At 43.9% G+C, this 23522-nt stretch overlaps 2 protein-coding genes across 2 annotated transcripts; one reads left to right on the plus strand and one right to left on the minus strand.

Moving 5' to 3' along the window:
* Positions 1 to 1912: 1912 nt before the first annotated feature.
* On the plus strand, positions 1913 to 12582 carry hnrnpub (heterogeneous nuclear ribonucleoprotein Ub). The gene is made up of 14 exons (XM_070848864.1): positions 1913 to 2605; positions 4031 to 4145; positions 6136 to 6215; positions 6369 to 6508; positions 6649 to 6748; positions 7423 to 7535; positions 7787 to 8050; positions 8155 to 8274; positions 8378 to 8506; positions 8619 to 8787; positions 8902 to 9183; positions 9258 to 9529; positions 9692 to 9832; positions 10908 to 12582. Exons 1-14 carry the CDS (start codon positions 2056 to 2058, stop codon positions 10956 to 10958), a joined length of 2526 nt encoding a protein of 841 aa, XP_070704965.1. The 5' UTR covers positions 1913 to 2055; the 3' UTR covers positions 10959 to 12582.
* Positions 12583 to 15770: 3188 nt separating this feature from the next.
* lft1 (lefty1) lies at positions 15771 to 17582 on the minus strand. The gene is made up of 4 exons (XM_070849749.1): positions 17295 to 17582; positions 16820 to 17066; positions 16413 to 16652; positions 15771 to 16095 (listed from the first exon to the last, which is right to left on the minus strand). Exons 1-4 carry the CDS (start codon positions 17557 to 17559, stop codon positions 15771 to 15773), a joined length of 1077 nt encoding a protein of 358 aa, XP_070705850.1. The 5' UTR covers positions 17560 to 17582.
* Between the last annotated feature and the right edge of the window lie 5940 nt (positions 17583 to 23522).

Raw genomic sequence — 23522 nt, forward strand, 5'->3', positions numbered from 1 at the left:
GCTGATGCAGCAGAGGGAGAGATATCCTCACTTCTAGTCCTCAGTATGGCTCTAAAAACGCAGGAGCCTCCATGTCTGCGTCTGATGTCTTCATCGTGGTCTTCGGCTCCAGAGAGACAGAGGATATCACACCGTTACTGTTTCCACAAGCTGGGTTGTAGCTCACCAGAACACCGGGAGTAAAGTGGGTGCAATGCCCCTTTAATTGAATTGTAAATTGAGACTAACAACAGAATTGCCAAAAAAAAAAAATGCTTCACAGTGTCTCCAGGCAGAGGACAGCTGTGCTCAAAATGGATAAAAAAGTGTTTTTTTTTCTTGTACTATCCTCAAAGTGAATGTTGTAGCTGCAGCTCTCTATTATTGGCATGAACTTCACACAGAGGCTCTGGCTTAGGGGCCCCCTGAGCCTTTGGGCCCCACAGCCTGGTAGGTCTACAGAGGATATCTTATGCATAAATATGCACCACACCAACTAAGAAACATCTGAACATGACTGCATTTGTTATTCTTGTTTAACGACTGAGGTATGTTTATCATAGACGAGATGTTTTCTATGCAGACATCAACCTTCTATCATCAGTAGACACAAATTAAACCTTGTATTCAGAAAAAAATAAAGATAAAAAGCACAATAACTTATGAAAATGAACCTCCCTTACTTGGCTTATTGTTGGACGATAGCTGGCCAAAATCGCAGCAGTGAATTTAATACTCGAGTATAATTTTCTCATGGAAGACACAACTTTTACCAAACGTATAGACCTGCTAAATATACATGAATACATCTAAGATATATTCGGAATCAGCTTAATTTGCAAAGTATGTGAACACATACAAAGAATTTTACTTTGTTTTTTTTCATGTCTTAAAGTTATGATAGATGAAGGTCGTTTCTCTTTACTTAGATTAAGTGGTTCATGCCGTAATATGGATTAGAACAGTAGCTGAATGGGGCTATTCACTGTATAGGTCAGTGTACCAACCCTCCCTCTGCACAGCACCACTGACCTGGTCTTAAACACATTAAGGGGGCAAGAAATTACACAATTTAACTCTTGAAAAGGCTCACGGGTTAATAGAAAACCAGATACTGCAGAGAGTGTGCAAAGCCTGAAATATAAAACATATTCAGGTTCGTTTAACGCTTTTTTTGTTCACTACATACTTCAATAGGTGTTCCTTCATAGTTTTTATGTCTTAAATATTAATCTACAATGTAGAAAATACTAGAAATAAAGAAAACCCATTGAATTGTTGATGAGTAAGGTGGAATGACAAATGAATAAATAATTAGTGCACATGAAAAATTAGGTATTTTGAAATTATGAATGAAAAACAGTGCAAATTAGCTACCGTGTAGTGACTACGGGTATGACATGATATTAAAAAAAAGACTGGAATAAAGATGGGATGACTGCACGGCATGCATTATATACATGAGGTAGATGGACATGACAGGATTTATTTATATTTCATATTCCTGTCCATACTTGTACATTTTATGTCCACAGTGTAAATATTTATTTATCATTACAACATATATTTATTTGTTATTGCTTATTTTCTACTGTTGTTTTCTTTACTCTAATTTCCCTCTATGGGGGATCAATAAAGAAAAGTCTAAAATCTAAATATTTATATTTCTGGGCTGCAGAGAGAGGAGGGAACAGTGTTTATACTTCTTTTCAAACAAAAATGAATATTGCAATTGCATTTTTTAATCCTGCACATTTGGCCCATTTCTTTTGGAGGGGGGTTGTTTGTGGTTATTACGGCTGCTGCTGGTGACAGATGGCCAACAGGCTGCGCTTCTCTCTGCGTGATTACGGTAGGGTCCTCCTCCTCCTCCTCCTCCTCCTCCTCGTCCTCTTCCTCCTCCCCCACACCGCAGGCTCGGCTCAGCGCTTTTACCGGTGAGAGATTGGTCGGACAGCAGGGGTGCCATTTGGCGCAGTTTTGAGCTACATCCGTTAACAAAAGGGCGTCCGGTTATTTATTTCTCGCCGTGTTCTGTGGGTTTCATTTAATACGTTTTGCCGTTAAACCGCCGCGATGAGCTCCATTAACGTTAAAAAGCTGAAAGTGAACGAGCTGAAGGACGAGCTGAAGAGGCGTAATCTCTCCGACAAGGGGCTGAAGGCCGACCTGATGGACCGCCTGCAGGCCGCGCTGGACGAGGAGGCCCTGGCCGGAGGCTCCCCGCTGGACCAAGAAGCCGCGGCGGACGAAGGCTTCAGCCAGGCCGCCGAGCAGGAGGGTATGGGCGAGGAAGAGGAAGGCGAGGGCCCGGTAGAGGAGAGCATGGAGGCCAACGAGGAGGAGGAGGAGGAGGACGACGACGAGGAAGAAGAAGAGGTGGAGGAGGAAGAAGAAGAAGAAGAAGAAGAAGAAACGGCAGCAGTAGTAGTAGCAGTAGCAGCGGCGGCAGCGGAGCCGGAGAACGGGGGCGATGGTGGTGGCGTCGCCGAGGATGAAGAGATGGGTGAGGGGGAAGAGGACGTGGACGAGGACGACGAGATGGACCCCATGCTCAAGGGAGATGTGGACGACATGGAGAAAATAGAGCCGGAGGACGGTGAGCCCGCGGACCAGGCTGCTGAGGGTGAGTCGACCGGGACTGCTTATGAAAAAAAAATGTGCCTGGCTGGATGGACTGTGGCTGGGTGTCGGTTTTTGCTATTACCGTTAAAGCTACCGCGGGAGGGGGCCGGCTGGGGATGACCAAAATTTGAATGCGTAACCGTACAAGAGAGCGTCCATGTTGAGCTAGTTAGCTTGACCTGACTAGATTAGCATTAGCGTTAGCCACAAACCGAAACAGTTAGCCGGTCAGCTAATTCTACGTTAGCATCGGTCACCACCTTGGTTAGCTAATCATTTTCAGTCGATAGTCCTGTCCTCAAACGTTAATCTAGAGTTATTTACATTAGCTCACAGCTGAATGTCGTTAGGTTAAATTATTTAGTGGCGGAAGTGAGAAATGAGCCGTTATTTTAGCTTCAGTCGGGCTTTTCGTTTCGCTTGGTTAGCGTGTTAGCTTGCCAGCTAACGTCATTTTCTTTGTGTCTGTGGTGCAGTGCTAACTAGCTGATTAGCCGGTTAGCTAATTCAGGGGTTCCCATGTTGTAATGCAGGGTGGAGGAGGGGAGGTGGGTGCCAAGACAATTACAGGGAGACCTAGCTAAAATGGCGTAACGTGAGAGCAGCTTGTTTGACATTTTAAAGGGTTGACTGATGTTTAAGTCTTGTTAGTTAACCGTAGCCCAGAAACGGCAATTGGGCATTCCTAAAAAGAAACGCGGATTAGGCTCAGGGTTTCCATTGCATGGGACTACATGCATGCACATTGGATGGCTGTGGCCTATGGTGGACAGGCTGCAAGAGCATTTTACTCTCATGGGGCTGGGAACACCTGAACTAGCTGACCCACAGCTGTGCGGAAGATGGGACAGGCGCTGCTGGTCTAACACGTGGTTAGTTTGTACATGGTTTGAATAGAAAGTGTCATCTTGTTGGGATGAATTTAGAAAACGTGTGTTTTACTATGAACAGCCACCTATAGGTCATTCAGGGTAAGATACTGGGGAGGTGGGTTCAGTCCAGGCTTATGTAGGCTCCCAATTTCCTTGCATGATGCATATATATATATTTATATCTGGGACAACAATAGCCATGTCCTCTTATTGACATTAGTATCATCTACGCCCTTTATTACAGGGTTAATGTCCCTTTATGTTTCAGACTCTCCAGCCCCAGCAAACACTGTTCATAATGTTCATTTGGACCAGCTTACATTATAATTACTACCTGGTCATTAGGGCTGTTACAATTTATGGAATATTATTGTGTTGTTTAAGTGTAATTTTGAGGTGTTACCTCTTAGTAACCTTTTATTAAAACTGATGATTGTGGTCGACAAAATGTAACTAATGAACGGGCTTTGTGGGCCAGAACCCCACTGCCAGTCCGACCTCTCTCTCATATAAAAAGGAGCACCTCATTCTATATCTTTGTTCTATTTTCAAAGGGGATGCGGACAAAGACACGAATGCTGATCAGAAGAATAAGAAGGGTGTTAAGAGACGCCGGGAGGAACATGGAAGGGGCTACTTTGAATTTATTGAAGAGAACAAATACAGCTGGTAAGGATGGGACAGAGCAAAAATGGCCTTCAGCATCCCTGAAGCGCCATCCATAGCTTTGTTGAACTGTATTGGCTTTAAGTGCCAATGCACATATAACTAGCAGGAGGAAACCCTCATTTTCAAGTAAACTTATTTATTAAAAACCTTTCACACACATGTTCTGAGGGTCATCCCTGACTACTTAAAGAGCCTTACCATTTACCTTTTACAGTTCCCACTCACATTTGTGTCTTCAATGGACTGCATTCTGTAGCAGAAGTGCAACTATCAAGTCTCTATGAATTTTCACATCTGTTCCTCATGCCACTTATTGTTTTGGAAAGCCCGTTGTGTCCTCAAGGTGAACCGAGGCTGCTCAAAGAGAACAAACCCAGAGGAGGGTAGCAGATGTGCACTTTTGAATGGAGGGAGGGATGGGGAAGAATAGCAGAGAGCTCTGGGAGGGGGAGGGGGTCCACTGCCGCAGGGTAGCACACAAGGATTTAGCAAAACTCCCAAAATGTTTGGAACGTCCACGGAGGAGCTCGCTAATGACCGTCCATCGTTTTGCCTCGCAATAGTCTTTTTTTTGTTTTTTCTTTTTTGTTTTGTTTGGTTCTATGATGTCAAAATGCTATCTCTGTCTCATGTATCATGTCTTGTATGTGTGTTATCATGGTGTGAGAGTGGGGATGTGTGCGTTTGTGAGGCTCTTTTCTACCCCTGCGCAGGTGACATCATGCATGGTGTGCATGGGTGTTTGTGAGCGTGTGTGTGTGTGTGTGTGCATACATGTACCTACTTCTTGGTCAGTGTTTTGTTTTCATTGCGCTGTTGACACACAGTAACGATAAACTGGCATAAAATAGAATCGCTTTTTGATTCAGCCATTTTTTTCTTTTCTTTTTTTGAAAAGTCTGGGACACTTCATGACTGTTCAGGGCACCAGATATATCGGAAATTCGTAGCCTTGCGGCCTATCGGGTGCCCCCCTCCAAATTGGACAGCCAAATTTTTTTTTTTTTTGCAAGGGCCCCCAACACCACAATATTTTCCACAACAATTTTGTAGAGCTTTAATCTTCTCTATGTGAAACCAGTGGCCCCTGGGCAGCCACAGCGTGTGACCCACTGGCTGGCTGCACTGACCATATGTGCCATCTCAACAGACTGTTCTCCAGAGCCACCGTAAACCTCCCCACAGCAGCCATTTGTACAGCTCTTAAGGCTGTTCTGAGAACAAATACAATGACATGTGTCAGATGATGAACCCCAACTCTGTTTATTCCCACTAAATAATTTCTCCTCTGGACTTAGATCATCACTTCAGGTTAAACAGTACTTAAGCATAATTGAAATGTGACTCTTTTTTTTAAACAACATTTTGTCTAGTTTCTTACATTTCCCATAAGAGATGTTGGTACTTAATTTGAAGCTACAGAGTTGGTAAGTTGCTGTAGCTCTCAGTACACTGTGATTGCTCCCCTCAAGCAGCTATGCATGGTGACAACATGTGCTACAGAGCAGCGAGTTAGTCATGGCCTTATCATTAAGGTTCCCACACATGGGAGGTTAAATATAAATAAAAGTTAAATATAACTGCACCCGCTATCGCTTTGACCCCACAGCAATTCTGGAGATCATAAACACTCTGGTCTCAAAGGGGAGGGGTCTGCTTTGATTTTTATCACTTTCACCCACGGACAGCCTTGCATGCTGAGGCTAGCGGAGATGCTTTCTTTCTGTGTATCTCTCACGTTTTAGATTTCGCTGGATACTGCAAGGTAAGTGTTGTCCGCCAAGGCCCACAATACAGCTGACTATCCAAACAGTTTGGAGGCTCGCTTGCCCAATTTACTGTTTCTGTTTTGTATTGTTTTCCCCTAGTCTGTCTTTCCACTTCTCTCCCCAAATATTTTTCAGCAAGTGGTACCCAAGGCATCTATTTGTTCCATGCAGTTGCACTGACATGTGAATCCTCTAATCGACTGGTCGGTATCTCTTTTCAGGGCCTCATTTAAGTCTCCTGTGCCGCCCCTGGAGGAGGAGGATGAGGAGTTTGATGACACAAAAGTCTGCCTGGATACCTGTAAGTGACTATTTTTATATAATCAACACATGTCCAAGTAGATTTATATTACAACAAACTAGTCCATTAACCACACAGGCTGTTTGAGACGTGTGCACATGGATACAGATATTGATTTTTGTGCTTTTTTTTTTTTTTTTTTTTGTGCTCTAGACAACTGCGACCTGCACTTTAAGGTGTCACGGGATCGCTACAGTGCCTCATCTCTCACAATGGAGAGTTTTGCTTACCTGTGGTCCGGAGGCAGGGCCACCTATGGTGTGAACAAAGGCAAAGCCTGCTTTGAGATGAAGGTACAGAAACAACGCTGATGTACTGTGCATGTGAAAACATTCACCGTTTCCTTTTCTCACTACTCCCATGAATGTTTATAGGCTTATGCACACATGAACCCTGATACATTTTGTTCTTCTGTTCTGCTTCGTGTCAACAGATCACAGAGAAAATTCCTGTGAAGCACATTTCCAGCAAGAACATGGAGATTCATGATGTGCAGGTCGGCTGGTCCCTGGCTACTGGCACCCTGCTCCTCGGTCAGTGTCTTTGTATCTGCTGCAGCTCTACATTCTTCTGTGTTTATACTATCAGCTGTGACATTCAGTATCAGGGGAAGGAAGTGTTTTACATTTAAAATCAGCAACATTTGTTCTCTGTGCCCTGTGTACAGAACAGTCTGTTTTGAGCTTCGTCTATAATGACACTGTGGGATATCATCATCATCTCTGGTAGACAAAATGGTGACCAAGCCAGTGCAGCCATTTGCTATGATTCACTCATGCAGAATATTGTAGGGCTGTAAATACTGTGCAGTACTCTGAGTGGATTTCACAGTATGTTGCATTAATTAGACGTTCCTGAGAAAGTGAACGCTGTATACAAACACTGACAGAAGCTTTGCTGGTTGTGTTTTCTATCATGAAGTTCTGCCCAGTGACACTTGAAACTGTGGCTGAAATGATCCTCTGAAGTGCAGTCTGTCCAAGGTGTCCCTCTGGTGGCTCAGCAGCAGCATGACATGCTCATGTAAAATGGCTCCAGCTCTGTCTGCATCATAGTAATGGTGGCTGGGTTATTGCCAACACAGATGATTCACACCCCATTACAGCCCCAGTGACTGAAGCATGGCGACTTAATTCAGATATATTCCATCTGTTGGCTGTCGCAGAGCATTTTGGTCAATGAATGTGTTCTTCCGTTAATGTTTTAGGTGAGGAGGAACATTCTTACGCTTACTCTGGGAAAGGGAAGAAGACCACCAACTGTGTGACGGAGGACTTTGGGGAAACCTATGAGGAGAATGATGTCATCTGCTGCCTTATTGTAAGACATTATTGCCCTCTATATAGTCGGTAGATGCCTACAGAATTATTCTCTGTAGGATAAGTTGAGCTACATATTGTTCCCTCATCTGATGTACTTCAGAAATAGCTGGAACGTCATTTAATATTTTATCACTACAAAGATAAAAGAATTCACACATGACAATGAACTGGCGCCTTCTTTTTAATCTGTTAAGCACATGTACAAATTTTATTCCTTGTGACACAAACTATTTTGCATTTTTCGTGTAGGACTGTGAGGGAGACGAGGTGGTACTGTCCTTCTCAAAGAATGGCGGGGAGGCGACCACCGCTTTCCAGATCAGCAAGGAGACTCTGACTGGCCAGGCCCTCTTCCCCCACGTCATCTGCCACAACTGCGCTGTGGAGTTCAACTTCGGCCAGATGGAGACGCCGTACTTCCCTCAGCCCCAGGACTACACCTTCCTGCAGCAGATCGACGTGAGCGATCGAGTCCGTGGACTCAAGGGCCCACAGACCAAGGCTGACTGCGAGGTAAGACTGCAGATACTCTTAACTTTTCAACTAAAACTCAGGAGTGTTTCAGTGTTTAAAGAGGCCTGGATCTTAATTCCTTGTTTGCCCCCCCTGCTTTGTAGATCATAGTGATGGTTGGCCTCCCAGGCTCAGGGAAGACTACATGGGTGAAGAACCACGTCCAGGAGAACCCTGGGAAATATTACATCCTGGGCAGTGACACCATCGTGGACAAGATGATGGTCAGTGATGCAGCAAAACCTGCACATACTGTGTCTCTTACAGTCTCTGTGCCACTACTCTAGATGTTGTTAACATGCATGTTCATCCTTTCATCACATATAGATCAACAGCCTGAAGCGCCAGTCAAAGGACATTACAAAACTGACTGCCATTTCCCAGCGAGCACCACTTTTCTTGGGAAAGTTTATTGAGATTGCTGCTCGCAAGAAGAGAAACTACATCCTGGATCACGTAAGTGGCTTTTTGTAGAATCTGATCACATCGTGTGCTGACAGCTTATAATTATGACGTCACATCAAATGTTATAGATCACAGTATAATTGAGCCTCTCCTCTCCCCCCAGACCAACTTGTCTGCCCCGGGCCAGAAGAGGAAGATGTGCTTGTTTGCAGGCTTCCAGCGCAAGGCTGTGGTGGTCTGCCCGTCTGACGAGGACTACAAGAAGCGAGTCCAGCAGAAGGTTGAGAGTGATGGCAAAGAAGTACCCGAGCACGCTGTCCTCAAAATGAAAGGTAATAATAGTGCCTGGCCGTGAAGTAGACATGTATACTTCAATCTTTTGGGTATCAGATTCAGTCTTTTCTTTGTGCATCTAATCGTGTTTTGTTTGGATGTTTCCTCTCCAGGCTTCTTCTCCCTGCCCGAGGAGGGCGAGAGCTTCAGTGAGATCATCTACGCTGAGCTGCAGAAGGACGATGGTGCCAAGCTGCTGGAACAGTACAAAGAGGAAAGCAAGACAGCTCTGCCTGCTGAGAAGAAACCCAACCAGGGAAGCACAACACCAAAGAGAGGCGGTGGCCTGCGTGGTGGCGGCCGGGGAGGCAAGAACCAGTTTGGCCGCGGCGGCGGACCCGGACAGAGAGGCGGTGGCCGCGGAGGCTTCCAGAACAGAGGCAACTTCAGAGGAGGTAGGATTATCGTTTTATTAGGTGTTGTAAGTGTAGAGACATGACACTGTTACTGATTACTGATATTTCTGCAGCTCCAGGCCCCCGTGGCGGCTTCAACCGTCCACCTCGTGGCTTCCTGCCTCCCCCAGCCTTCAGAGGAGGCTACCCCAACCGTGGAAACTTCAACCGAGGCGGCGGCCCCATTCCCAGCCTGGGCGGATCCCCTAGGGGAGGACCGATGAGGGGCAACATGGGGCCCAGAGGGGGACCCATGAACAGAGGGGGCCCAATGAACAGAGGCAACATGGGCAGAGGAGGAGGCGGCAACATGAACCGTGGTGGAAACAGGGGGCATCCCCACCAGGTGGGTTTGATACATCCTGGTGTGCTGCAGCACTGAAAACACTGTTAGTTAGACTCAACACTCCACTAGATGTCGCACTAGAGCACCAGCACCTCAGACCAAAACAAACGTCTTCCTGGTCATGGATACAGTTTTACTGCATGGTCTTTTTCCCCTCAACAGTTTCACCAGAGAGGTGGTAACCGTGGCAACTTCGGCAACAAGAACGGCAACTTTGGTAACAACAGGAACAGCGGCAACTTCGGTGGCAACAGGAACGGCATGGACAAAGCCCAAGCCTTTAACCAGAGCTGGCAACAAGGGGTCAGTATTCCTGCAGCTGTTTAGGGCGATACCGATCAGGTTTAAAACCCAAACACTACTTGGATGTGTGTCACTGGAGTCCAGCTGGAAAATAAATGAGCCCTGTGGCAGTGAAGGGCAGTGAATAGTTCCATTATTGTCCTCATTTAAAACAACTGTAGCCAAATATTGAATGCGTTGCCAGTCTCAGGCAAAGTGTCTGACTAGTGAAATGAGTAGAATGAGCCTTTAAAGGGGACATTTATGCACTTTGAATGTCTTCAACATAGATGTGTGTCTACAGACCCTCAAACTATGAGAAAAGACATCCTCTCCTTTTCTCCTGCTCCATCTTTCAGTAAATATGTTTAGTTTTGGTCACATGCAGGCATCTTTTGAACACAGTGTTGGCGTGTTGCTCATCTAATGCGTCTCCCCTTCGGAGCAGACTGGGTGTCAGGAAATTATTTCTATAAGACAGGAACTGTATTTTCGCTGTTAGTTCGTACCACAAGATAAACTCTCAGAGACAGAGATCTCAGTTCAAAGTTTTACTTGCAGCAAGCAAGGAGTACAGGCAAAGATCAACATCTGCACTGAGCGGTCTCAGTGTCTTTCAAGCATATATGCAACATGTATAAGCAAAGTTCCTCCTCTCAGCAGTCCTCCTCTGCACCCTGCTCCCTCTCCTCCTTGCAGGTGCGCTGACTTCTCACTGTTCAAGTCCTTCTCCAACTCTTCTTTATCTCAAGAATGCAAGCACAGTCTGATACATCCTACACCAACACACATCTCTTTGGTCTGTGGAAAGGTCACAGCAACTATCACACAGTCCTGCATCAGGCTAAAACTTCATGATAATAAAGCATAAATGTACTAACATAAAAATGTATTAACATAAACATTTTCTGTTTCCTAACACTGGGCTTTTTCGGTTTAAAGAGACGGGAGCTAAAACGGAGCGACACTATGTGAAGAATACAAATCTAAACGTAGAAATGAGCAGAATATGTGTGATTGACTGAAGCTCTGAGAGCAGGGAGGATGAAGTGTGAACACAAAGTAAACTCTGCCTCTTGTCTCGTGTGTCTTGCAGTTCTGGAACCAGAAGCCATGGAGCCAGCAGTATCAGCCTGGATATTATTAAGACACTTGTTCTAACGGACTGGTGGCCGACACGGAGACCCACCGCTAGCCACGGAACATCCCTCCAACCGCGCTTTTTCCATTCTTTTTTTTTTTTTTCTTCTTCTTTCTTTTCCTAGAAACCATTTTTAATCTAAACCCCCACCCACTGATGACGAAGACCGAAGTGATATGGAGCAACAACATTCCACATCAGAAGGGAGACCAGGCAACCTGAGTGTAACTGAAGCTTTATACATCTACATACACATGTTACAGCGTGGGTTCAGTCTCATTCAATCATCTGTTTATCTCTTTTGTTGTATATTTCTTTCTCTCTCTTTTTATTTTTCACCACTTTTAAATGACGTGCTTTTAAAAAGAAATCTCATGTTTGTAATATCAGGAACCAGAAACATTTTGCCAGCCTGGCAGATGTTAAGAGATTTTTTTCAGGGTTGTGCATTTTATCTGTGCTGTGATTTGTTTTTGCTTTTTTTATTACAAATTGTAAATATTTTTTTTTTTGTTTTTTTTTTTTTTTGCGTAGTTTGTATGCAAAGTTTAAGAAACAGTTATGATTGAAAGGAACCTTGGCTTATTAGCGAGAAGCATGGTAGGTGATAATATTGTTAGACTGTACATGTCGCTATAGTCCACTGTCAAACAGTTAAACTGAAGCAGCGAATGAATTACAGCGAGTTTTTGTCTTTTGTTCCCAGTATCAAACCTGTAACCTAAACTCCATAGACCTACAATAAACAAGTCGTTGGCTTTTTTACATTCTTCCTGGCTTATGACTTTTAATTCAGTTCAAAGGTGTGTAAAAGACCTTTGAATGGGCGATGTCCTAGTTTGCTACTTCAAACAGTGAGGACATCAGCCAGTTTACACCTCATTAGTGAAGTGTTCCCTTCAAGTGTCCTGTCTTAGATCTGTCCTTTCCAGACCTTTAGCTATTCTAATCTACATCGCTTTGAGAAACCGTTGTGGCCAAGCCATTTTTAAGGATATAAGTAAGCCATTTTTAGTATTACATAAAGCCTTTTTTAAATTTGTCTCTAATTTATGAGTGTAAAGTTAAGGCACTGACTACGCTTGATTCTCAGGTGTGGTTCCTATATTCTTTATTAACGGTTCCTTTAGTGCAGTAGACTTCTGAATAACAGCTAGCACTGACCAGTCCAGCTTATTACAAACCAGAACCAGAAATTGCATCTCTTTTCTTTTCTTTTTTTTTTTTTTTTAACATAACACCACTATTTCAAATTTGAACCAATTTCTGATGTAAGTTCAGCACAAACGGGATTGGAAGCAGGCAGGGTTACTCATTTTCACCAGCAAACCTAAAGGGCTACACAGCGTCGCATCACACCCACTATTAACACCACCGACAGTTCACGAAGACCTCCTCAGACTGATGGGAACAGAAGAGTAAGAGTAACGTTTTATTTCTTCCTCAACCTAAAGCCGTTGTGTTCCAGACTCCGTTTTGGTGATTGTGTGGCCCGGCAATAATGGCAGCTGCTCATCCAACAGCCCGTAACGTGTCCCACCGCGTTACGCCGGCAGAGGACGCCCAGCTTGTGTTTCAACAGTAGAACATCAGAGCTGGAAAATAAACTAAAACAGTAGATCAGACAAAATACGGTCGTGTGTGTCCATTGTTTTGTTTTGTTTTTTAAACTTGCCCCTGTTGATATTTATTAACATGTAAATACTTCACTATTTCAACCATGCACGAATGTTCATTAATTAACTGACTTGGAGTAATAACTGTATTGTGATTAAGAAAGTGTTAGTCTGCCCGAGTACTGCTGTGTGATGAACTGTCTACTATATTTAAATGTCTGGAGAGTTTGTGCCCTCCTGTTTTATTGTACTGGATACATAAATCTAGCAGAATGCAAGCTTTGAGTTTACAGTATAATCTATAATACAACAGACACTATATTTTTATCGCTTTATGTTGCAGGTTGTATATCAGGTCTTTTATGATTAAACCAACAATGCAAAAGCTTTGAGACTTTTTGAGGTTTGTTGTCTTTTCTATCTGACAGTTTTTTGATATTTGTGTTTAAAAATTTGTGTTTTCATTTTTAATTTGTCTCAACTCTATTAAAGTTAAAGAAGCTGGTACACGGTGACTTTGTGGGTTTTATTTTTTTTACAGTGGCTGCAAAAGTGTTCACCTCCCTCGGCAGTTTCATGTTTCACAACACAGAGTCACAGAGTGGATTTAAAGGGATGGTTAAGTGTGGCTGCATGAGGCACTTATCAGTAGTCTGTGTATCAACAGTAGATTGTGTTTGACACATCCCTGGTTTGGAGGAGCAGGCAGGAGCCTCTTATGGACGGACACAGCAGGAAAAAATCTCTATTCTATGTTTAGAGTAACTTTACAGCTTTAATCACACAGACCTTTTGGACTGGGAACAAACTGAAGCCGTTCTCTCAGACTTCAGTGGCAAAAACAGTCATTTGAATTCATATACTAAGGAGTTTTCTGTGCTACAGCTGCCTCAGTCAATGAACTAACCTTTAGTGACACCAAAGTCGCTCAACAATAAAAGCAAACCAACCATATGAGGCAGCAGTAGACCAGCAAGTCCCACTTCTGCAAGGTAAAATGACTGTTTTTGTGAATGGAGTCTGGTGGCTTTGAATTGAGCAAAGAAAGAATGATTTCAGCTCCCTTTTGTTGTCTCGCAGCGAATATGCTCCACATATAGTGTAAATACAGTGTTTACCCGCTGCAGTACATTGCTTAGCACTTCAAATGCTCCAAACTATCCCTTTAATGTGGCTTTTCAACACTGATCACCAGAAATTTAATGTCAAAGATCTCCAGAGGATGAACCCTAATGACTGAGCGCCACCACGAGGTTCACATTTGTGGTTCAGGGTGAAATATCTTGACGGCAGATTGTGAAGAAATTTGCCACAGATATTCAAGATCCCCAGAGGATAAACTCTTGACGACGTTAGTGATCTTCTTCATCCTCTAGCTCCACCTGGTTGATATTCAAACATCAGGATGAAGTGCTGTGAAATACACTCCTCACAAAAAGTTAGGGATATTCAGCTTTCAGGTGAAATCTCAGGATGAACCTAAAATGCATTCTAACCTTTCCAGGTGAACTTAATGTGACCTTCTCTAAACCTTTGAATGCACATGTCCAACTGTTCAGTGTCTCAGTACTTTCTGCACCAGCTGCTGTTCTCTAACAAGAAGCTTCACAGCAACATTCACAACAGGTTTGATCCATGAATCCACCAATACATTTCCTGCTTCAGGTAGAATTGGTATTTAAACAGTCCTCCTCATCCTGCTGTTCACATTCTGACATCATGAGACCAAGACGACACCTAACAGTTGATCAGCAGCACCTCAACACTGGAGGCTTCAAACAGGAAGTCCTCAGACGGAGGTGTTCACTGAGCTTAGAGGGTCACAGAGTGTCATCAGGAGGTTGGAACAGTGATACAGAGACTGGAAGAGTCACAGAAAGGAGAGGAGTGGACGTCCTTTGGCCACATCCCAATTTATTGAGACACTGAACATTTTTTGTTGTGGTATACCCACCACTGTTGTTAGATTTTCTTCAAATACATTGTTTAAAATGAAGAAATCACCAGTGCATGCTTCTACTTAAATGTCCTACTTTCATGATATAATATCACTGTAGCATTCACTTTTTACATTTTCCATATATTTCACCTGAAAGTCGAATATCCCTAACTTTTTGTGAGTAGTGTATGATCCAGACGTTCTTGCCCCCCAGAGGATGAACTATAACTTTGATCTTTCTCTCATAAAGCTCCTCATTGAACTGAGCTGCAGGGATGTTCAGGGACGTCTTTAACAATACTGACTTATCAAAACTTCCACATGCAGGTGTATTTATTCTAAAAACCTTTGACTACACACAAGTGATTTCCATTTAACTAGTCATGTGACTCCTTCTTTTCAGCACCACCTGTGTTTCCTCTGTTTTCATACCTCCTGGTGTTGCTGGAGGCAAATTTTCGGGAATCCACTTCCCTCCCAGACAGACAGCATGTTTACCTCCATCAGCAGCATATTAGTGAATGACAAGACCCCCCAGTCAGACAGCAAACAGCGCATTAGGTATTGGCCCTGATTACCAACGTTTGGCCCGGTCTAAGTCTTAAGTCGAGCTTAATGTGAATTGACCTCATGTTTCTCTGTATGTGGCCATGTAGCTCCTTCCCACTGCAAATAAAGCATTAAAAGTAAAGTTTGACCATCATTGTCAACGAGAGAGTAACAAATGTTATAAGTCATTAGGCTAATTATTTGCTCTGCCCTACAATTTCCTATGAGAGCAAATAAAGAGGTGAAAGGAAGGAGGCAGCTGTATGTGACTGCATGTGAATGTCACCATGAATGTGAATGGGGCCAGACAGCCATGCTGGGCAGCAGGGAAGACGAAGACCAGGAGCTCTTTAGTGAAACAAAATATTTTATTTTCCAAACATAGACTCATCCATATTATGTACAGCTTGCAAATATAACACATCAGACAGAATTTGAATGAATGCTGCAGATTCAGTACAACTCACACAAATGCGATTAAAAAAAGGATATCAAAATGTACAAAATATATATAAAAGTGCTTGTGGGAGGAGTTCAGTGGCAGCAGGGCCGCCCGGTGTGTGTGAAACTCCCAATACATGTCCATTTAAATAGAAAGTACTAGACGTGTTGTTTAAAGCCATTAAATACATCAACACCCCAAAGAAAAACACTGTAATATTCCCATAATGCTTCCATGTGATTATGGGATCACTACAGATGTTTTCCATGACTTCATACTATGGAGACGTTGTCCATCGTGCACGCGCACCTCTCCACAATCATGTTGGGGAACTCGGCCACTTCTATCTCAGTGTAGTCCCCCTTCTTCACCAGGTACATGATGGGTAACGGGGCGCTCTCGGACACCGTGCACCTCCTCTCCCCGTAGCCGTAGTTGCGCTTGGGCTGCTTGCATCCTCCGGTGCACCTGAAGGCTTGGTACCCTGCGGGCTCGATGATCCAGTACTGGGTCCAGGTCAGAGCCCGGAAGTTGATGAAGTACTGCTCCCTGCAGCAGGTGTCTTTGTTGTGGCTGGCATCGCAGTCGCCTCGAGAACTGAGGAAGACAGGATGAGGGAGGTCAGAGGACTGCTGTGAGGAAGAGGCCCAGAGAGCCCCCCCTTTAGCTACACCCCTGCTTGTTCTAACCACCCAATTATGATATTTATCACCTGGAAGCTGATAAATAGGCCTAATTACATCTATTTGGAAGAATTAAGGACATGGTCTTTAATACCAGGCAGTCATTTCTCCAAACCGTGACAGTGTGCAAACTGACGAATGCAAATGGTGACAGGTAAAAAAAAAAAAGAGGACATGGGCTAATTGTCACACTGATACTATATCCTGTATATCAAAAGCGTGAGCCCTTACCCGTATTCTTCGAGGTTGAGTGTGTAGAGGATGAGCTCGGGCTTCCCCAAGGTGTTGTCCGTCTGCTCCTGGGTGGTAAAGCGCACACTCTTGGCCATCTCTGCCGCGTAGCTGCCAGGTCTCTCGCCCTCGATCCACACCTCCAGGTGCATAGGTGTCTTCTGCTGGGCCTTGGACCAATAGTGCACCGCCTGGGTCACATCAAAGCTCTTCCAGCCGGTCTCGTGAATGGGGATCAACCTGTGAACATGAGAGATAAGGGCGATTAATTAAAAGGAGATGAGACGGATATTTCCTGGAGAATAATGCGATTTAATTATTATTAAGATAACCCACTGAGGCCGCTTCTTAATTGCTCTACAGTTCCTAAGTTTTCCACGCGTCACCGTGAGAACATGATCCCTTACCGTGAATCTACCAGCGATGTCCGGTTGGATCCGTTTGGCAGCACCTCCACCCAGTAGATGCTGACCCGGGCGTTGTTGACGGGCCGGTGGTTCTTCCGCTCCACCGCGAAGCGTTTGTGGTAGGAAGCCCGTTGGTACAGCTTCAGCTCCGCCATGGTCACCTCGCTGTTATCCGGGATCCTCGCCTCCATGTCGAACACCATGCGATGCCGAGTGGTGTCAGAATACACATACTCCCCGGAAATATCTAAAGCACAAAGCATGTAAAACGTTTTAGACGTTTTTTTTCCTCAAGTATCTTAAAATGGCTGTTTGGCAAAGGCAATTTGGTGCGTAAAATAGTCTTTGCGCACAAGTGTCACGATTACGCACAAAAATATCAGTTGATTTCAACTGGTATCTGTGTCAAATCTACTTTCACAGTAACAACTACTAATTAGATGTTATATGTTTTTAAAATGAGGACGGTTCTTACCGGCATTGCCAGGGATTCCCCTCAGGATGCCCGCCAGGCTGGGCAGAGATCTACGTCTCCGGCTGTGGTGCATCTTCAGCATGGACAAGTACTTATTTCTGATGTGCGCCGGAATAACCAGATTGTCCAAATCCCTCTTATGGATTTTAGGAACTTCATCCAAGCCAAGTTTCTGCAGCAGCGCGTCCTTCATATCCTGATGCGTAAACGCCTTGACGAGACCGAAGAGAGCGGTGCAAAGCACACAAGCGCGGAGGAAATCCATGAGTAAAAACTTGAGTGTGATAAACAGCAGCACGGTAGCACACGTCACCCAGAGACAGGCAGTGTCCCCCTGACACTCCTCTGGCCCCTTATATTGTTGCGGCCCTCCCAGTCGTTCGCACTTTGTCAATGGGGGCAGGGACCCTTATCAGAACAAAGGTGCGACAATACAGGCCCATCCTAAACAGGATATCTAAGTGGCCATACTTCAAACAGAAACAATTAGACTCGAGTGCCATCCGTATTGTGGAGGTGTAATTTCACCGAAGTTCCACTAAAACTGTGCTTGATGTCGGTGGCCTGTGCTGCATTTGATGCCAGAATGAGGATCAAAAATCTGCTCTTGTAAATAAACACGGTCACCTTGATTCACCTTGATTCATCTTGATTCATCTTGATTCATCTTGATTGTGGTAAATCAGACAAATCACATCATCTTAAGTATTTTTTTTTACATTTGTTGTTTTCTATTTGTATGTTTTAATGTAATGATTAAATAGGTGTCACGGTGGCTGAAACGCTCTTTCGGGGGCTTTTCTGGCCTAAAAGTAAGAAGATTCAAGGGGAAACACTAAATATATGGATTTATTTTTTTGTGTCACATTTAAAATCTTGAATGTCAACACAAAATATGATGACTGCAAGTACTGTTATTACATTGAAAACTCACATCTCTATAAAGAAAAGTCACTTTGAATGGGAGTAGAAACTCTTCATGGTTTGTGGGACTTGTTGGCATTTCTGTTCAATTAAAAATCATCTGAATGGTGTTTTCACTGCTGTAACTTAGTTGCCAAATTCTCCTTGTGTAATTAATTAAAAAGCTCGTCTCCCCGGCCCGCTCTAAAGTGTGCTCTCTGCTGCTACACATGCGTCCCAGACAGACATCTCTTGACCCTGTGAACCTGAAGTGCCCTCTCCTCAGTAGCACCCTTGTCTGCACACACCCCACACTCTGACGTGTACATTCCTCTGGACGATGTCAGGCCGGGGCAGTCTGGCAACAGTCTGTCACACAGCGGGCTTATTTCTGTCTGGGTGGCTGGAGAGCAATCGTGTCCAGCATAAGGTGGACTGAGATCAGGAGTAAAAACCAGCAGGGAAATGAAGTCTGTTCATTTTGGTGCAAGTTTATAACAAGGGCTCGAGGGGGAAGTGGTGCAGAGCTCCGTGGGAGGAGGGGATGTTTATTCCGAGCCCTGTCACCCATTCTTGGCCCTCTCCAGAAGATTAAAATTATTAGCCAAACAGACAGTTAATCCAGGGGCCGGGGGGCCGGCGTGGATGTGGATTGGGGCAGGCTCTTCACAGGTTGGTGATTATCTGATTCCATTGCGAGGATTTGCCTTGCCTTTTTTGTCACACAAACATTAGAAGAGGGCTGCTCTCACTGGCCGCCCAGAAGGCCCTGCCTGTGGTTGTGTATTGGCCGGTGTTTGCTTAGAGATGTCAGACAGACTGAAGGGGCACACAGGAAGAGCAAATGACAGATGACTGCCAGACCCGCTCACTACAGCTACAGTGCCTGCAGCTCACAAACAAGACCAATTATTAATTAGAGCCGCAGACCCGACACCACGGGACACGATCCATGTGCTGTACAGCGTCAGGATGCATCACTCAAACACCATGAGACAAATAAAAAGAAGTTACTCAACAGCATGTGTGCAAAAGCAATTAGTTGGGACTAAAACATCATTATAGGGTTATAATATAATGAATAATTATTGTCCCGATGATGTTGCATTTGTGTTTTATCCAAATTAACTGCAATTTATTGCAAATACATGGATTTCCTCTCGACTTTCTGTATGACAGAATGAATGAGCTTCGTAATTTGTCATGTGCATATGCAGCACAACTGTTGCTCTCATATATAATATTAGTTTTTCACTCTAAGTTGGGACAAATCCCATTAAAAAGCTGTTATTCTATTCTTACAAAATGACTACTGACAAAAAGTGAACCCATTTGTTTATTTTATTAGTTTATTTGATTGGGACAGAGCTCACTAATTAAGCATCGACCAACAGTGAAAACACTGCAAATGAGCCTAAAGGTCTAATTTTCCTCCCAGATGTGAAAAACTGGCCATAAAAAGAAGAATAAAAAGACATATCTTATACAACATGATGAATATGCACAACATAGCACAGCACCAGTGAATAATGCAGTTAAATAATGTTTTTGAAGACAAAATCGGTGGATTTTCAAGTGACAACGAATGGAAAATGCCAATATTCTGGATATAGATGACATAGAAGTGGAACCCTGAGTATTAAAGTCTATCAGTTCTCCTGATGCCACAATCATCAGTGCAGACATGTAAATTCAGAGCTCATTAATTGTCCAGTCCAGCCAGAGGCCAAGTCTAAGTGCCTGCTGTCCACAGCCTCAGATGCACACATCCACAGCGTCCTCTCTCCCTCACATTACAACCCCTAATTCGGGAAATTAAGATGGCCTTTGTGTGATATTTCTCAGTCTTTCTTCCTTCCCATGCCAATCAAAGACAAGTTGCCCAGTTCAAAGCTACATCTGATGCTCCTAGGTGCCATTTCTTTTCAATCAAAGGCCAACAAGCTCCCACAATCAACAACACAGGTGTTAATTAACATCCAGGCATTTGCATTCAAAAGCAGTCCAATTTATAGGTCATTCCCTTCCATTTGTGAAACATGAAATCCTCTTTGCTTTGCAAAAACTGCAGTTTGTAGAAGGTTCAAACGCTCACATGAGACAGATATGAGAGAGGCCTTCAGGAGGAAGACTTGGCTGCTTGTGCTTCACTATATCAGCATCTCATCTGGAGTCTCCCTGGGAACGAGGCGGAGCTGCTGCTAAAAGTCAATATTGAACTTGTGTAGGTGGTCAGCGCAAATTCCTCATTATTCCTCATTGCTTTGTCACCGACTTCCCGCTTTATCTTAATATCAAATATTTGGGGGAATGAACCGCGCTAGTTTGCACCTTAATGGCCCCTTTTCAGACGCCAAAGACTGGATCAGCCAATAATCATTGAGCAGTCTGTGAGAGGGGAAAGCGCTAGACCTGTGCAGGGGCAACACAATTATTGCCCAATGGCCTCCACATCTAGACGAAGTACAGGCCAGTCTAATTGCATTTCACACAGCTGACGGCGGCGCAGTGGGCGCAGAGACAGAGGGTTTAATCCCGGTGGAGACTTAACCAAATGGGATCAGACATGATTAGATAGGACTGACAATAAATATTTTCATTAACTTTTAATTAATCGACCTTGGGGAGACTTTTAATGTGCAGGAAACTTACAGTGCTCCTGGGAAAAGTTCAGGAAAACCCAGCAGTGATGCGGACAGGTTTACAGGCTCTGGAGGAAAATCCACCAAAAACTGCCTGAAATAGTGCAGATTAATGAAAAGCTGCACGAAAAATGACTTCAATCTCACTGACATTCACTGTGAGGAGACGTAAACTGCAGAAGTGAAACAGATGCATGGAGGCTGTTTGTACAGCAGAGGGAGCTGTGGTCACACTATAAGCAGCTGGAGGCTTTAAAGGGAACATTCACCCTAAAATCAGTGTTTATGTTGCATAGTTTGGGCCAATGAAGTCACAGTCTTATGAAATGGACAGCTGTCTTCATCACTGACTTCATCATCCTGCTTGGCTGACTGGGATTCATATTATTATTGATGGGCTGATTTCTCCATCTTAATTGATTTTAATTTCCTATTTATTGCATTTTTAAATCATGTTCTTCTCTTTATTCAGAAGGCATGACAAATACATTTCATTTTTTTTGTTTTTATTTAACTCCAAACCACAACTGTATTTAAATAGGAAATGTTTTGATCTCCATCAGCTCTCCGTCAGGCCACAATGTTTAAAAAGGGTCACCACACCCATTTACAGTCTACTGATGATTAGCTCTGTGATGACACGTGTGGTTACCTATTTAACCCACTCAGGGTGATAAACAATTAACAATTCAAGAAGCGCACAGCTGAATCAAAAACAGTGCTTATACAGAGATAATAACACATTAAATACACCAAAACAGTAAAATACATATGACAATATTAATAAACCCAACTAATTCATTTTCATAAATCAAATGTGAACAAATTTAAGACAACATATAGTAAATATTACGTGTGTGAGTTCTGTTTTATAGCGTATTTTCCCTTTAATAAGGTGACCTGGTTCTGCAGAGTCATAGATGTTGTGAAAGAAGCAGCTCTCCTGCTCTCTCACACAGAATATATACAGTCAGTCACCTCACACCACTCACACATTGCAGGATATATAAACCTGTTTGGCTGTTTCTGATAAACAGTTGTGCCAAAGCTGCATGCTTCAAATTACACTTGGTCCCCGTCAGAATCAGGGTTATTGGACACATCTTGCATGCCCAGTCTTTCCTCTCCCTGGCACTGCAGCAACAAGTTCGTCTGAATCGTCTCTGAAGCGCACACGGTTATTATTTTATGCTGGTGTGCAGACACACAAGCACGAACCCTCCATGTCGTCCTCCCAACCCCCCAAGATTCAGCTGCTGTGTGAGCTGTTAATCATTAATAGATGTACCCTGAGCGGCGATAAGCGCCTTGCTTCAAAAGGATGGGATGTTTCCCAACATGAGATGATAGCTCAGAATAACACACTGTGACTAAAACCTCTTCAGGTGTGATGCTGTAAAATATCACTTTGTACTCTGTGGTGATCTTTAAAGTGTGACTTTTATTGTTTTCATATTGTTTCCTCATAATGTGAGCATGATGGCCACTCCAGCAGGTTTATCAGAACAGAGAAATAAGTAAATAAGTAACCAGTTGCAGACAGTTTGAGTCTCTGAAGACTTTACTTTCTGTATTGATGTGTGCAAACAGTATGTAAAGTCTGCCTCGCTCAGCCTGCAGGGAGGCAACAGAGCTCAGGCTCACCAGAAAATCCAAATCGAACCTGCAAGCCTGTTTATCTTAAAGATGGAGATTAGAGAGTTTGCTCTCTGTATTAACCTTCTCTCAGCCGTGAGAACGATCCCAGAGGCGGAAAATCCGGGACACGCCTTGATGTCAAGAGAAAAAACAGTCAAAGTAAAAGTACTGCAATGATATTTGGTTATTTTGAGACACTGACAAAGGCCTCTAGAGACCACACACAGTTGCCCAAGATGCCATTTCTGATGTCTCCTATGCAATGCATGCACTGTATGTTTGCAGTAGGCTAATATTCTGATATAAATACCATAGACTGCACAGAGAAATACACTTAGTTGCTCCCAGGGTGCCAAAAACTCCCATAAAATGTCAGTATTTGGTCAGTTTAGGCATTTGCATTAATTCAACACACACACACACAGAAGTAAACTATGACTATGATGTATTGTCTGAAGGTTGACTGAATGTGGCCCCCCCTGCTACAGCCACCGGCCCTCAGCACAGGTTACACTGACGCAGGGCGCACCGTTGCATAGGCATGTCTCCATAAGAAGAGTGTTTTGCGGCCAGTTAAAGGGACAGTGCGCGTTGTTATTTCAGTCTGAAGGAAATGTGCCCTCTTCGCACCACGTCACCAGCAGACTGACAGACAGCCCGCAGTTTCCATTCACAATATTGACAGCCCCCACCACCCCCACCACACCCCCACTCCGTCCGCACAGCAGATGCTGTGACGGGCGCCATGATGATGATCTGGGATTTTGCCTGCAGCAGCCACCAGAGATGCTATAATGCCAGGAGATGGGAGGGAATTAACGCTCCTGCGTTACGGCACAAGCAAAGATGGCCGAATGAAGGATTCATCGCTCTGCGCATGCGTGGAAGTTGGGAAATATCGACATTTTCCGTGAAAATTAAACACACGACGGCGTCGAAGCAAATTTCGCCACAACTAAGACAACATTAAAGAAGTTATGAAGAGGTAAAGTATTCCCAGGGGGTCAACACGTTGTGTTTTCAACGCGTATAAGCGCAATCGCGA

Source organism: Pempheris klunzingeri, chromosome 18, assembly GCF_042242105.1.
Source record: "Pempheris klunzingeri isolate RE-2024b chromosome 18, fPemKlu1.hap1, whole genome shotgun sequence".
Taxonomy (NCBI): domain Eukaryota; kingdom Metazoa; phylum Chordata; class Actinopteri; order Acropomatiformes; family Pempheridae; genus Pempheris; species Pempheris klunzingeri.